The following is a 17,032-nucleotide window of genomic DNA, read 5'->3' on the forward strand; positions in this document are numbered from 1 at the left end:
AACAACAATTACTTCCTGTATGGGAAGCATTATAAGCTATCTAATTCTAAGTTACCTTAAACACTAAATTAAACTTTTTAATTATTAAAATGAAATAAGTTGAAATAATGGAATGAAATAATTAAGTAATCATTAAGTTCATTAAGAAATAGATTTTTAGTATTAATATATTTTTACAATACATTATTAACAAACAATTCTTCTTTAACCGAGTCACAACAATACCAGAATGTTCAGTAATTCTGCCTTTGAGAGTTTTATAAGAGAGTTGGGTTTTAAGACGAAAAAAATAACATTTCTGTAATATTCTAAGAAAGTGATGCCGCTTTTCTTTCATGTTTATAAATGTTTTATTCTATAATCTTCCCACTTAGAGCCAAATGAAATATGGAAACACTGTGGAAGGCCATCCACAATTAGAAGGTTGGGGTTCAAGCCTCAGAACTGCCAAGGTGCCACTGCTGGGCCCCTGAGCAAGGCCCTTAACTCTCTAAACATAAGGGTCACTGCATCATATTGACCCTGTTCTCTGAACCCATCATATTGACCCTGTTCTCTAAAGCTGGAATATGCAAAGAAAATAATTAATTCCTGTAAAGACACATTATTCACAGTATACAATAATATTTTATTCATTTTCCACCAAGACGTTTCAGCTATGAAAGCCATTTTATTAACATTGTCATTATATTCCAATTGACATTATGTATAAGCAAAATAACTAATAACTAATATGGGTTTTAAAATGACACCTCTTTGTCCTGTTTCATTAAGCAAACCAATGCTAATAATTATTCTTCCCATCGTACTGGCTATGTACAGAAATCTTTCAAACGAGAAACTCTAATTAAAAAACCCGGCCTTGACCTCGTCAGCTGTCTAACTATAGGCCGATATCCAACCTTAATCTCCCAGATCCTGGTTTCTTCCTCACAGGGAGGTTTTCCTTTCCACCGTTGCCTCAGGTTTGCTCATTAGGGATAAATATAAATAAAATTTAAAACTTTTTTTAATAATTACTAAATTAATTAATTAACTAATTCATTCATTCATTCATTCATTTTCTACTGCTTATCCGAACTGCTTGGGTCACGGGGAGCCTGTGCCTATCTCAGGTGTCATCGGGCATCGAGGCAGGATACACCCTGGACGGAATGACAACCCATCACAGGGCACACACACACTCTCATTCCCTCACACACTCACACACTACGGACAATTTTTCAGAGATGCCAATCAACCTACCATGCATGTCTTTGGACCGGAGTACCCGGAGGAAACCCCCGAGGCATGGGGAGGACATGCAAACTCCACACACACAAGGCAGAGGCAGGAATCGAACCCCCGACCCTGGAGGTGTGAGGCGAACGTGCTACCCACTAAGCCACCGTGCCCCCCTTATTACTAAATTTTTCCTCAGAATTTTTATATTTTTGTAAAGTTGTTTTAAGGCAATGTACATTGATAAATTGCTAGAAAAATAAAACTAGAACTTTTTTCCCTGTTTGAAGTGTATATTTAAAAAAATCTGAACAGAGTTTTAGGTTGATGGTAAAACTATCTAAACTAGATTTCTTGATTTAAAAAAAAAATTGTGTCAACTCTCTTTATCACAACAAAAAGTGCACGTGTATGAGATTTTTTGCTTTCATATATGTAGCATGCATTCAGAAATAAGGCAACAATGAGAGATGCTATAAAACCGTTATAATACAATAACAGTCTTGTTTCTTTGGCTCATGGTTGCATTTGGTGATGATAAAGCTCAGCTAGCCGAACACAGCGTGATCAGTAACTGCTGCATCCTGACCAGGCTTGCGTTGGTTCTGGGTATTACACACACACACACACACACACACACACACACACACACACACACACACACACACACACACACACACACACACACACACACACACACACACAATGTGGGAGGAGACCAGAGAATCCAGAGGAAACCCACTCAAACACAGAACGAACATGTGAAACTCCACATGCCCTGAAGCAGTGAAGCAGTGAACGTTATCTACCAACCACCTAGATAAGCCAGATTAGCACAAACTGATGTTAACCTCTACCGGACATAAGATCCAGTTCATTAAATATACCAACCCTCTTAGCTTAAGTGCTTAAGTTACTTATTACTTTTATTTAATTACTGACTTCAGTACTAAATACTGTGGGTAGATACAAATAGAATTACTGTGAGTACAACATTAAAAGACCAGTCCTGGCATTGTATGACTAGCAAGCTAATGTTAGCTTAGAGATACTCTCTCTGGAATCTAGATAGCAGGGAACACAGATCTAAATATAAATAAATGATGATCAGAGAGAAGGAGCATGAATACTGAATAGATTTAGGGGTTTCTTGTGTTAATAGAAATGAAAATGCAGCTACACGTTTCTTTACAAATGAAAGAAGTCAGCTAGCATTAGTTAGCTAAACAAATAGTACAAACCTGCCATAAACAATGCAGAACTCCCACAACTCTAACCTTTAGCCCTTTCCAGCTCAGGGTGTATTACAGTGTTATTATTTACACTGGCTAAACCTCTCAGTTTATATCACTCTTTGTTTAAGCTTTTTGTCATCGTCTGATTGTGTACTTTCCTGGTATTGGCGGGCGGGAGGTGAGGGATGGCTTGATGCGGAGGTGATTGCTGGATTGCGTGCGAGAGGTAGGAAGAGCCGCAGAGGGAGGACGAGAAGAAGGAAGGGAGGGAGGGAAGGAGGGAGGGAGGGAGGGAGGAAGGGAGGGAGGGAGGGCGGGGAGGGAGGGCGGGAGGGAGGGAGGGAGGGGAGAAGAGAAGGAAGGAAGGGGGGAAGGAAGAGGGCGAGGGGAGGGAGCGGGATGGAGGTCATGGAGGGAGGGATAGGGAGGGCGGGAGGTAAGAAGGAAAGAAGGGAGGGAAGGAAGGAAGGAAGGAGGGAAGGAAGGGAGGGATGGATAGGGAGGGAGGGAGGGAGGGAGTGAGGGAGGAGTGAGGAAGAGGAGGGAAGAGGGAAGGACGGAAGGAGGGAAGGAAGGGAGGGAAGGGTAGGGAGGGAGGGATCTATACTACTCTCTCTTTTTCTTTCTTTCTTTCTTTCTTTCTTTCTTTCTTTCTGTCTCTCTTTCTTACTAACTTCTGTCATTCTTTCTTTCTTTCTTTCTTTCTTTCTTTCTTTCTTTCTTTCTTTCTTTCTTTCTTTCTAACTTCTGTCATTTTTTCCTTCCTTTCTTTCTTGGCCGATTTTATTCCCCATTTTCATTTATTGCCAAATCCCCCATAAAAAAACCCGGGGAGGTTTTGAAAGCAAACATGTGCTTCCTTTAAGACACCTGAAGCCACCAAGAATCTTTACGAGCTGTTGCTCACGCAGCATCACAGGACAAAATATCACACAAGCTTTATTCACCATCTTCAACATACATGAACTCACAGACGCTCATGAATGGATGCATTAGATAGGATATCATCACACCCTCATAAAAAGCTACGAAAGGCCATAAATGCCTGTGGGTACAAATGCAGAATCTCTGTGTGATTGGCTAAACATTTTGGTGATTGCTTTGGATATTGTTGATTTTTTTGGATCACTTGCACTTCTGCAGTTCTGAACTTTGAATATTTTGAATTCTAAATATTTTGTTTTTAAAAGAAAACTCTAGTTGTCTATGGGACTGTACTGCATATGAACATGTTAAAGTTCCGATATTGTCAGCAAGCTAACATTTGCATAATGTTATAAACTGTAATGGAGATCTTTCTGTCTGGAAAGTGACTAGTGTGTCTGGAGGATGTCACTACATGCTCAATGCAGGGGGTTCGGATAGAATAGCGTCATGTTTCCCCACTCAGTACTGTACTCTGTGTAAATAGTTTGATTTGATCCATCACACACTTTCATATTAAAAACTGTAAGCAAAGCATAGAATGCCAATATCATACTGTATACATCTCATACTTGTTTTTATTTCAGAGTGTACCCGCAAACCTGTAGCTTTGCACCCAGAACATTGCATACAGTGTACTTTTAAAGGATTATTCAAAAAACTAATTACAGTCTATTTACGTAACACATATTTATTTTTGAATGGTACACTCTATCTACATCTCCAGGAGATTAAAAGACCAGGGTACCACATCAGCAGCGTGGAAAAGCATATAAAAAGTGCAGTTTATCAAAAAATAAACTTTATAGAAATATGGAAAAAAATATTGCAATGTTTAGGCACATCGATGTTCTTTAATAACTTCTTATGCATCAAATCCTAAATGCTGGATTTTCATTTCATGCCATTTGCTATGAACTTAGTTATGGATGTTAGAGTATATAGATTGACATGATTAAATATAAAACCCTTTTTTGCTTACTGAGTGTCACTGGCACTGCTTTGAACAATGGTCTAATGATTTGGGAGCAAACTTGCCCATGCTTTCTTGGTAGGGGGAGTTAAACTTTCACTCCCTTGTCAATCACAGCGACACGTAGCCACTCGTGAGCATTTATGAGCTCGTGTTTGTGAAAGAGGGCAGATAAAGATTTACCTCGAGTCTGTCTATGAGCAGGTGTATGTCAGCTTGTAGCTGTGTATGATAAGGGATTGCTGTCTGGTGGGTGAGAATTGGGTGGTAGAAAAAAAACGACATTAATTGTCATTTTACACTGATTAAAAAGTACAATGTGTCCTTCTTTTATAATTTTTTTTATTATTATTAATAATAACTTTATTACTTTATTATTAATTGGCAAGTTTGGGCATAGGTTAGGTTATTCTTATTTGATAGCCACCATTAATTGTTTTCCTGTTACATCACAGCCCACCTTAATTCTTTCTGTCTGAAGTCATGAGTGATTGGTTCAAATAGTTGACTGAAAAAAGAGAGAAAAGGAAAGAGACAGATAACAAACAAACAAACAAACAAACAAACAAACAAACAAACAAACAAACAAATAAATAAATAAATAAATAAATAAATAAAAAAGAAGAGGAAAGAGTGTAACACAATGGGACATGGGTCTGAGGACACTGGGGTTTGTGCTGATTAATGCTTCTGAAGCGTGGCTGATTAAACGGGCCACATCATCGAGCACGTCACAAATGGACATCCATTACTCCAGAGGGGCTGATAAAACACACAGGAGACCACTTCTCTATCATCCTATCACCCATGCCTTTCAATTTTTATTAGCACAATTACAGACAGTAATAGCCAAACTCAAAAGACCTTCGTCTTAATAAGCACAAAGATGTTGGGCTTTTATTAGTGCTATAATGCTCTAATTTACTGCGGCTGTAGGCCAGGCCACCGGAAACAGCTCCTCATCAATGACTGGATGATTGTGAAAGGAAAGCTAAAGGCGTCAGAGGTCTGAGCTCAGGCTTGTGTGTGTGTGTGTGTGTGTGTGTGTGTGTGTGTGTGTGTGTGTGTGTGTGTGTGTGTGTGTGTGTGTGTGTGTGTGTGTGTGTGTGTGTGTGTGTGGAGACAGAAGGATGGAGGCAAGGAGACTGGTTTACTCACAGCTCTCAATCTCCAATGTGCAGTTCTGCTCATCCAGTGGGTAGCGTCTCAGGTCCATCATACATGCTGCTGTGGTGGTGATCCTGAATCCAGAACACACACACACACACACACACACACACACACACACACACACACACACACACACACACACACACACACACACACACAAAAACACACACACCCTATTACTGAAACCATTCAAGGACACCAAGGACAAGAGCAATTCTGAAGTACCCCTCTTCTCACCTCCCCTGGTTTTCTCCTCTCTCTCTTTCCAACACACACACACACACACACACACACACACACACACACACACACACACACACACACACACACACACACACACACACACACACACACACACTCATCCCCATACTCCTCTATGACCTGGAGTCACTGCTGAATTCACTTAAGCACAGGGAGAGTAGATGGGGTCGGACACATAGACCTTCTCTAATGCGTTGAGCTGATCGCTGCCGGCGACGGCTAAATAACTACAGGCTGGGAATTTGTCCTTAAAAGTGAAACGTGGTGACGTTAAAGAAAAGCGATGAAGTGTGTTGCAATTTTATTGCTCAATATCCTCGTACTGTGGAAGGCCCGCTCATCCGGAGCAACCACCATGCGGAGCACGTCGGGATTTTAGAAAACAGAGAATGAAATAAGACCTGCTTTTTAACAGGAGCTGAAGCAGATTGTTTTTTAACAGAGCTCTTCTTTCCAGGTCAGAATGTGTTCTCTCACTCAGAAGTGAGTGAAATGAAAAGAAAAATCACATCACAACATTTCTATGGCACACGCTAGGTATCAGGATATATAGTTTTGGAAATAAACTAACCGTAAACAGTGCGTTCCGTGACACTTTTATTTAACGTCTACAGAAACGATGCAGCACTGAAAATATGGCTGTCATAATATAGTCTAGCACTGCTCTCAATCTACTTTCATGTCAAAAGAAAAAAAAAAAATAAGGAACTCAACATGAAGCTTCATACACATGGATCTGTTCAGCTAATAAATTCAAACGGCCGTTTGGAACAAGCCTCGGCACGCCTTGTTCTGCAGGACTGCAGTCTGCCATCAGACATTCAACAAGTCTCTCACATCACCGTAGCAACAACAGCAAAACACTGTTTCTCAAGCAGCATCCAGCAGACGCTCGTGATCATAGATTTTTTCATAGATACTTTTATTTTTCCTTAAAAGAACTGAAGCTGAAAATCTTTTACACCTGACTTATGCTATATCCTCCAGCGTTCAGTCTAGCAGCACCTTTTGAGCCGATTTAGATTTAGTACCTTTGTTCAACATGGCTTGAGTGTGCACATAAGCAGAACTACAATCGTGGTATTTATCATTTACCATTTCCTTCTCAAACACCACATAAAACACTGGAAAATCGACATGAACTCCTTTTTCGCTTCTTTTCTTTGTGTAGGAAACAAGGTCACCCTGGTGACTCATTCCTGATGTACGAACAATATCCACTGCATAATTTCCCATTCCTTCTTCCATTCTTTACAATATTTGCAACAAACATGTATTATCTGCACTTTAGATTTCATTCCAATGATATTGGGGGGAAAAAACAAACCTTGGTGGCATCTGAATATTTTTAAACTGCTCCAATTTGGCAACCCTATTATCTGTTCTGTCCACTGTCCCTTACCTGATAATAGGGCAGTGTATGTCCTTCCCCAATGGGCCTGTTACATTTCACATATTTAACCTGTAGGTGCACTAATAGCCTCACTCTCAGTTCTGTGGCCTGCGTTCGAGCCCCAGGCAGGGAGAGTTAACCTTTAGTGCTAGTCCCAAGCAAAGATAAAATGGGAGGGTTGCATTAGGAAGGGCATCTGATGTAAAACCTGAATCAAATCAAATATGTGGACCAGATGATCTGCTGTTGTGACCCTGAACAGCGAACAGCCGAAAGAACCGGTAGGTGTGCTAATAACTCTGTGGAGCTAAATGGGGAAGTCAGCACACTGACCCATGATTACACAACATCAAGAAAGACAAACAAATCAATGGAATATTGGCTTATATATGTCAAAGAGCAACATTTGTTCACTCAACAGAGGTCATTAGTAATTCAGGGCAATGTAAAACGTTGATAATTAGCATCACAGATCTATTATTTTTTCCTTTATGACTCAGGAAAAAATCATTATACTGGCCTCAAAATATTTCCCAGTTGGGGTTTTTTTTTGTAATGACTTCTAGACAATCCTATCACACAGATACTCCAAACAAACAGAATCTCAAGCACAAGATTAAACCGGGGACCCTGAAGCAGTGAGGCGATAATACAATAATCTTCTACTCTAATACGCAACTCTTCTTTATAAACTATTTTTAAAATTTGGCTAAATTGGATATGATGTTCAGAATGTTTAGACATTAGGCTATCACATAAATACACGATGTATTTATAAAAGAAGTCATTACTTTATTAAGATTCATCCATTTCTTATTTCCACTCTCATCTTCATGCACACTTGCCTTCAGGAGGATCTCAAAGCATGTGACAGCAATTTCTGGCTCTATATCACTTGAACTGAAGAATATTAATAAATTAATAATTAACAATAAGAAGCGCTCACCTTTCTATTGTTTTGCAATAAAATGGTTAATAGCACAGAACAGAGCAGAACACGACGACTGACTATTCAGTGCTTATCTCACATTAAGGGTTAAGTGAACTGCAGAGTGACGCATTAACTCATTAATGCCGCTTTATTGTATTGTTTAAAAGAAAAAAAAGAAGAAGAAGAAGAAGAAAAAAAGATACCATTTTACAGTAATTAGGGTTTCATAAACTCCTGTGCCTCGGAATTAAATTCATCTAGAGACACTTATCTTTAATAATTGAGAACGCTGGTTAATATGAATACATCCGTGGGTAAAATACTCAAATCTTATACCCAAATCACACTCGTATTTCAGCTTATCACAGGATTTGATTTGAAGCTTAATATTACAACAATGCAGAAAAAGTAATAACATCTGATAATAAGACCTGAAGGAATTGACATAGCTATAAACAAAGGGCGGTTCCATTATTGGATAGTTAACCTAAGTGCAGAAAACAGTGTGGAGAGATTCGGATATCATATATGTGTCGTACAGATTTATAGCGTCGTCACTGTTTTAATAAGAATAAGCATCATGAAGGTTGGAGGACGCGGCATGTCGTAAGACGTTTTGCTGTATAATAAATTAAAAGCGAAACATTTGATCATCCAAAACAAAACCGAAATGAAATAATAATACACGAGCAAATTAGATATAGATATAAGTATTATTTTGTTATATTATTAGCTTGAACAGCTACTGTACAGTAGATAAGGTAAATAAATCTATTTATTCATTTGAAGATAGTCAGAGTTTGGATATTTTATCACAGGTTTGCTTTTTACCATGCACTTTTGTTTGTTTTGTTTGTATGGATGTAGTAGCTCAGAGGTTAAGGTGTTGGACTATTAATTAGAAGGTTATATGTCAGAATCCCAGGTCCTCTCACACTGTTGGGCCCCTGAGCAAGGCCCTCAGCTGTATAAAATTAGATAAAATGTAAGTCACTCTGGATAAGGTCATCTGCCAAATGCTGTACATGTACAAACGTAAATGGTTTCCCATGTGCCTGCTTTGGTTTTGTCTCCGCCCCTCTCGTTCTATTGGTCTGTTACATATTATGTCCAACCTATTTTGTTTTAGCCCCAAATTATTATTATATTAATATAATATAATATTATTATTATATTATTTAGCTTGTTTATACCCTGATGTGTCTGCATTCCATGAACAGCCTTAACATGCTTTAACACAATTAATTCCCTTTCGAATGTTTCTAAATATAATTTCTGTGTTCTTTGCTTCTGCTTGTGATATTACCAGTTGGGCTTAACTTTGTTTACCAGTGTATTGACCCATGATATATATATATTGGATTCGCTCCCCAAAAAATACACATGCTGCTACACCCTTGCATCCTGCCTCAGGCTACAAATATGGAGCAGCTCTTACTGTATTTATGTAAGTATTTGTTCTGAGGCCTCTCGGGTACTTTTTCAGACTTTTGTTATCTCAAGGCTGGACCTGTGCAACTGATCCATAATGTAGCTGCACAAAGCTTTCTAAGTTCTCAGACACCACACCCCATTACTTTTCCTTTTCTGGTTTCTGGTAACTGCCCACATCAGCTACTGTATAAAGCACTGAAGCTCATTTACAAAGCCAAAAGCAGTCCAGCCCTCATTTACCTGAAGGCTCTCATCAAGCCCTACTCTAATGCACATGTACATTCCCTTTGAACCTCTAGCACAGCTTGACTGGATCCTCCATCCATCCAGGAACAAAGAAGACCAGCATCAAAGCACTTCTGTAAGTCGCCCTGGATAAGTGTGTCTGCTAAATGCTGTAAATGTATACATAAAATATGAATTAAAAAATCGCGTCATTTCTAGTTCTAATGAGTTTACTGATCAAAAAAATATTAATGCCAGTGACTTCAATGTAGTTCTTTTAAGTTTTTAGTCAGTCAGCATTTCAAGAAATCTGATTGTTAACACCTGAGCTATGGCGGGTTTGAACAATCTTATCTGGCAAGAGCCGATGTGGGTGCAGGTTTTAATCCCTACCAAGCAAAAGCCACACCTGAGTCTACTAGAACAGAATCCCTTATTTTGTCACATATACATTACAGCAGTGGTCCCCAACCCCCGGGACGTGGACCGGTACCGGTCCGTGGATCAAATGGTACCGGGCCACCCAAGGAACCTTAAATTATTTCCATTTTATTTACTGTGGTGTATTTCTCTTGGGTTTGTGCGACTTTCCATGAATGAGAAATTAACCGGGAGCTGAGAGACGTCACCTGAAGCCGCACCAATACCGCGCATGCGCAAAATATCGTGATATCGGGCCGGGTTTAGGTGATGTCTGGAGCTGAGCGGCTGTAAGCGGCAGTGGCGTTGTAGCTTTGGTGGAGAGAGAAGGTGTGTATCGCTCTTCTCTCTGTTCACCGGTACTTTCTCATGTTTAACAGTGCTTGGTGTACGTGTATATTGTCTTTGCTCAAATTTAACCCACAAATTAGCAAAAATGAGTATCGATTAAATGATTAAATCACTTTATATTCATTTTTCGATGTAACTGTATTTTATTTTGAAGTCAAGTTTAATACAAATACATTAAAATTATTAAATCAAAACAATCTAAAATATAAATAACCAATGTCCCCCCCTCAGCGGGCCGTGGTAAAATGATCAAACGTTGACCGGTCCGCAGCGATAAAAAGGTTGGGGACCACTGCATTACAGCACAGTGAAATTCTTTCTTTGCATATCCCAAATTTGGAGGTTGTGATCAGAGCACAGGGTCAGCCATGATATAGCACCACTGGAGCAATGAGGGTTAATAGCCTTGCTCAAGGGCCCAACAGTGGCAGCTTGGCAGTGCTGGGGATTGTACCCCGATCTTCCAATCACCAACCACTTGAGCCACCACTGTAACCACTGAAAGCCGAGATCAACTGATTAACAGCTGGAATCAAGTGTAGCTTCTAAGCATCTGTTTCCTGCTTTTATCTGAAAACCTCAGAGAATATAAAGAACCATTTCTTCTTGTTATTTAGTATGTTTTGCAATCCTTTTCCTCTTTAAATTCTGAGCATTATGTCCTGATGGTCTTCTTGGCTTTCTGGATTTCCTGTGGTTTTGGTCTGGTTTTCCCAATTTTCTCAATCTGCCTGTAGATCTCTGATTGTAAAGAAAGATTTTAACTCCACTTTCCCTTCAGTATCTTGTACACATTTAGTGATAGTTTATATTGTTTAAAAAAAAATCCTTGAACATTTCTAGACTAATTTGCATTTTTGACTAATGATGTACAATATTTGTTTGACAGAATCAGGTTGTTATCATCGACACTCAAGAATGGGCACATTTTGGTGTCGATGCTGAAACCATTATGATTTTTTCCACATCACAAAAGAACTGTGGCTCTGAGCCAAAATGCTCTGTGTCTAAAAGCAAGACCCAGTGATGCCAAAGGCTTGCAGGCCTCATCCTTATGTTTCCATGACAACAACTTGAACCAAAAGTTATTTATTGACATTATAATAAGACATGAAGCGTGCAAGGGTTTGCTTTTTTCCTTTAAACAGCCACAGTCAAAAGAGCATGCTTTCATTTCAATGGGGATTCAGAAGCCTAGTATGTGAATAGGTTGAATGCAAAAATGAGCGTCCCCCTGTAGCCGCGTGTGACCTGAAAGCATCAGGCTGAAACCCTGCAGCCCTCCTGTGCCTTCTAATCCACCTCCCAATAATCACACGTCCACAGGAAGCACTGGGGAAATAAGGAAATTAGGCCAAGATGGCAGAGGTAAAAATAACGACCTATTTATAGCAGTAGCTACATCGTCATCGTTGTCATCATCCGTTAACATCTCCATGCTTGTGTGTGTGAGGTTGAGGAGAAAGCGGTTGCCATGGCAAGGAAAGCGGTGTTGAATGACAAGCTGCTCTTTTTAAAAGTGTTTTCTGACACTCACCTGGATGGCGTAATAGTGTCTCAGCCCTCATCTCCCTCTTCCTCGTTCTCCATCTCTCTCACCCTCACTGGCTGTTTCTGTCACCGCTACATCCTCTCTTCTTTCCCCCCCTTCAACGATCTTTCTGACTATTTCTTCGTCTTGCATCCCACTCATCTCAGGACTTCTCTCCATCTCAATCTTTTGTTTTTTCTATCACAATCTTTCATTTCTCATCTGTTTTAAAACCACCCTTTCTTTCTATTATTTTGTTTATTTTTTTTCTCTTAATTACCCTGTAACTACTTCCCTTACTAACCTTTATAAATGTTTTCTCTGCCTTTATTTACCATCTCTTTTCTCGTTGCTATTCTGTTCTTGAATCTACGGTTAAAACATTTAAATGTAATCATGCTGACATCTGAGTTGGTAGATAATTACCATTAATATTTACAACCGTACAACATACTGTAATCTCAGGAGGTTATCCAGGCCATATAATGACTTTTTGAGTCATTTTGTCTATATAGTCTAGGTTGTTGTCTTGTTGTAATGTCTGTCTTCTCCACAGATTCACTTAATGCCCCAGTACATTGCTCTATTTATTTTCCCCTTCAGTGACATAAATTCACCAACATAAATTCACCTTCTGTATATCCTGATGTTCCCACCCCCATGCTTCTCTGTGAGAACTGTCATACTCAAAAACCTTCTTTTTCCTAAATGGCATGCAACAACAGCTCTACTGTATGTTGGGTTCGTCTGACCAGAGCATTCAATTCAGTGCAATTTGTTTTGCGCTTTTAACAAACATTGTCTCAAAGGGCTATAGAAACTGATCTGACTTGATTTCTCTAATGTCATAGCAATGTTGTGTTAATGTCATAATAATGTCGTGTCAGTGTTGTGTTAATGTCATAATAATGTCGTCAGTGTTGTGTTAATGTGTCAGTGTTGTGTTAATGTCATAATAATGTCGTGTCAGTGTTGTGTTAATGTCATAATAATGTCGTCAGTGTTGTGTTAATGTGTCAGTGTTGTGTTAATGTCATAATAATGTCGTGTCAGTGTTGTGTTAATGTCATAATAATGTCGTCAGTGTTGTGTTAATGTGTCAGTGTTGTGTTAATGTCATAATAATGTCGTGTCAGTGTTGTGTTAATGTCATAATAATGTCGTGTCAGTGTTGTGTTAATGTCATAATAATGTCGTGTCAGTGTTGTGTTAATGTCGTCAGTGTTGTGTTAATGTCATAATAATGTCGTGTCAGTGTTGTGCTAATGTCATAATAATGTCGTGTCAGTGTTGTGTCAATATTGTCAGTGTTGTGTTAATGTCATAATAATGTCATGTTAGTGTTGTGTTAATGTCATAATAATGTCGTGTCAGTGTTGTGTTAATGTCATAATAATATCGTGTCAGTGTTGTGTTAATGTCATAATAATGTCGTGTTAGTGTTGTGTTAATGTCATAATAATGTCGTGTCAGTGTTGTGTTAATGTCATATAATGTCGTGTCAGTGTTGTGTTAATGTCATAATAATGTCGTGTCAGTGTTGTGTTAATGTCGTCAGTGTTGTGTTAATGTCATAATAATGTCATGTTAGTGTTGTGTTAATGTCATAATAATGTCGTGTCAGTGTTGTGTTAATGTCATAATAATATCGTGTCAGTGTTGTGTTAATGTCATATAATGTCGTGTCAGTGTTGTGTTAATGTCATAATAATGTCGTGTCAGTGTTGTGTTAATGTCATAATAATATCGTGTCAGTGTTGTGTTAATGTCATATAATGTCGTGTCAGTGTTGTGTTAATGTCATAATAATGTCGTGTCAGTGTTGTGTTAATGTCGTCAGTGTTGTGTTAATGTCATAATAATGTCATGTTAGTGTTGTGTTAATGTCATAATAATGTCGTGTCAGTGTTGTGTTAATGTCATAATAATATCGTGTCAGTGTTGTGTTAATGTCATATAATGTCGTGTCAGTGTTGTGTTAATGTCATAATAATGTCGTGTCAGTGTTGTGTTAATGTCATAATAATATCGTGTCAGTGTTGTGTTAATGTCATATAATGTCGTGTCAGTGTTGTGTTAATGTCATAATAATGTCGTGTCAGTGTTGTGTTAATGTCGTCAGTGTTGTGTTAATGTCATAATAATGTCATGTTAGTGTTGTGTTAATGTCATAATAATGTCGTGTCAGTGTTGTGTTAATGTCATAATAATATCGTGTCAGTGTTGTGTTAATGTCATAATAATGTCGTGTCAGTGTTGTGTTAATGTCATAATAATGTCGTGTCAGTGTTGTGTTAATGTCGTCAGTGTTGCGTTAATGTCATAATAATGTCATGTTAGTGTTGTGTTAATGTCGACAGTGTTGTGTTAAAGTCACAGTAATGTTTTGTCAATGCTGTGTCAATGTTGTCAAATGTTGTCAACATCATGCCAAAGTTGTGTCATTGTTGTGTTAATGTAATACCAGTGTTGTGTCAATGTTGTATCAATGTTGTCAGCATTGTGTAAATGTCATAATAATGTTGTGTCAATGATGCATGTTGTACCAATGTTGGGTCAGTGTTGTAACATTGTTGTCAATATCATGCCAGTGTTGTGTCAGTGTTGTGTTAATGTTGTACCAATGTTGGGTCAATGTTTTTCAAGCAAGAATTAGTAGTGTTGTCCCTGAGAACTTTAGGAAGCACCTTCACTATGATTGCTACTTGTTGACTGAGATATTCTCAACTAATAACAATTTATTTCATAATGTTACCTTCACTGAGAATTCTTTTACAGCATTTAAATCTAGAAAGTTAAAGATTGTGTCTATAGTGTCTGAATTCTTTAACACTTAGGGATACACATTTTAGTTCATATTTACAAGAACAAGGTCAAAAGATATGTAATGTGATTATTGTGATCATTCTCATTGCTGGAACTACAATTTGCACGGGATATAGTGCCTGAATATTTATATCCTCTCACTGTTTATAGGGTGTCTGTTTGAAATACAGGCTAGCTAACAAACACTGGCTGCCTACAGTAGCTAGACTAACATTAATGTTGCAGAGCTTTATCTTCAGTTTAAACGTTTGTGTTTCTGAATCTAGGCTTTTTTTTTCTCCTTTCCATTTATTAATCTGATATTTGCTTCTCTCCCCTTCTGTATCTCTTGGCTCTCTTTCTGCATCTCTCTCATATTGTTTTAATAGTTATTTGGCTTCTGCTCTTCACCTCTCTCTGCATCACTTTCCACATTTTCTTCCCTCTTTGACTACCTTTAATTCTCACTTCTCACGTCTCCATTTTCTCCATGTCTCTTCCCTGTCCATATCAATGCAATCTCTCTCTCTCTCTCTCTCTCTCTCTCTCTCTCTCTCTCTCTCTCTCTCTCTCTCTCTTTCTCTCTCTCTCTCTCTCTCTCTCTCAATCCCTTAGTTTCTCTTGCTCTCAGTCTGTCTCCCCTTTCCTCTCTCATTACATTCCACACTTGCTCTTCTGAATCTTAATCTTCACTCTCTGGCTCCTGGTTGTTATCTCTAATTCATCTTCTTCTCTTTTTTCTTGGTTATTTCTTTCATTTCTGTCCCATTTCTCCCTTATTTCTAACCTCTATTGGTATCTTTCTGTTCGTGGTGCTTATCTGTAATTCTTAATCTCTCCTGTTTGCTTTAATTCCTTTTCCAGCTCATTTCCATCCACATATGGAAGTGAAGGTCAGGTTATTTTTTATTCTTGACAGTTTTCTCCTCCTTTACTGAGTTCAGTACAATATACTCTGTACAATATGCCCTGGGCATCCTCTGAAACCTTAGTATGTTACCATGGAGACAATGTTGTCAACATCTTGTCAATGTTGGGTCAATTTCATGTCAACATTGTCTGAATGTTGTGTCAACTTTGTGTCAATGTCGTGTCAGGATTGTACCAACATCGTAGCGATAGTGTGTTAATGCCATATCAACATTGTCTAAATGTTGTGTCAGCATCATATCAGTATTGTTTCCATATCATTCTCATCTCAGTGTCATCAGTGTGTCAGTGTTGTACCAATGTTGTGTCAGTGTTGTGTTACTGTCAAACCAATGTTGTGTCAGTGTTGTGTTACTGTCAAACCAATGTTGTGTCAGTGTTGTGTTACTGTCAAACCAATGTTGTGTCAGTGTTGTGTTACTGTCAAACCAATGTTGTGTCAGAGTTGTGTTACTGTCAAACCAATGTTGTGTCAGTGTTGTGTTACTGTCAAACCAATGTTGTGTCAGTGTTGTGTTACTGTCAAACCAATGTTGTGTCAGTGTTGTGTTACTGTCAAACCAATGTTGTGTCAGTGTTGTGTTACTGTCAAACCAATGTTGTGTCAGTGTTGTGTTACTGTCAAACCAATGTTGTGTCAGTGTTGTGTTACTGTCAAACCAATGTTGTGTCAGTGTTGTGTTACTGTCAAACCAATGTTGTGTCAGTGTTGTGTTACTGTCAAACCAATGTTGTGTCAGTGTTGTGTTACTGTCAAACCAATGTTGTGTCAGAGTGGTGTTACTGTCAAACCAATGTTGTGTCAGTGTTGTGTTACTGTCAAACCAATGTTGTGTCAGTGTTGTGTTACTGTCAAACCAATGTTGTGTCAGTGTTGTGTTACTGTCAAACCAATGTTGTGTCAGTGTTGTGTTACTGTCAAACCAATGTTGTGTCAGTGTTGTGTTACTGTCAAACCAATGTTGTGTCAGTGTTGTGTTACTGTCAAACCAATGTTGTGTTAATGTCATATCAATGTTGTGTCAGTGTTGTACCAATGTTGTGTCAGTGTTGTGTTACTGTCAAACCAGTGTTGTGTTAATGTCATATCAATGTTGTGTCAGTGTTGTACCAATGTTGTGTCAGTGTTGTGTTACTGTCAAACCAATGTTGTGTCAGTGTTGTGTTAATGTCATATCAATGTTGTCTCAGTGTTGTGTTAATGTCAAACCAATGTTGTGTCAGTGTT

The 17,032-nt window shown here is 38.5% G+C and overlaps 1 protein-coding gene across 3 annotated transcripts in view; it reads right to left on the reverse strand.

Moving 5' to 3' along the window:
* gabrb2a (gamma-aminobutyric acid type A receptor subunit beta2a) overlaps positions 1 to 17,032 on the reverse strand; it is a 57,924-nt gene that overhangs the window by 14,952 nt on the left and 25,940 nt on the right. For all 3 annotated transcript variants that reach the window (XR_003443596.2, XM_027165270.2, XM_027165267.2), the window contains exon 5: positions 5,512 to 5,594. Coding sequence is in view for 2 of the 3 variants with exons in the window: in XM_027165270.2 (XP_027021071.1) it covers positions 5,512 to 5,594 (83 nt within the window). In the remaining variant the exon portion in view is untranslated. The remainder of the gene's footprint in view (positions 1 to 5,511; positions 5,595 to 17,032) is intronic.

The sequence above is a fragment of the Tachysurus fulvidraco genome, chromosome 10, assembly GCF_022655615.1.
Source record: "Tachysurus fulvidraco isolate hzauxx_2018 chromosome 10, HZAU_PFXX_2.0, whole genome shotgun sequence".
NCBI lineage: Eukaryota > Metazoa > Chordata > Actinopteri > Siluriformes > Bagridae > Tachysurus > Tachysurus fulvidraco.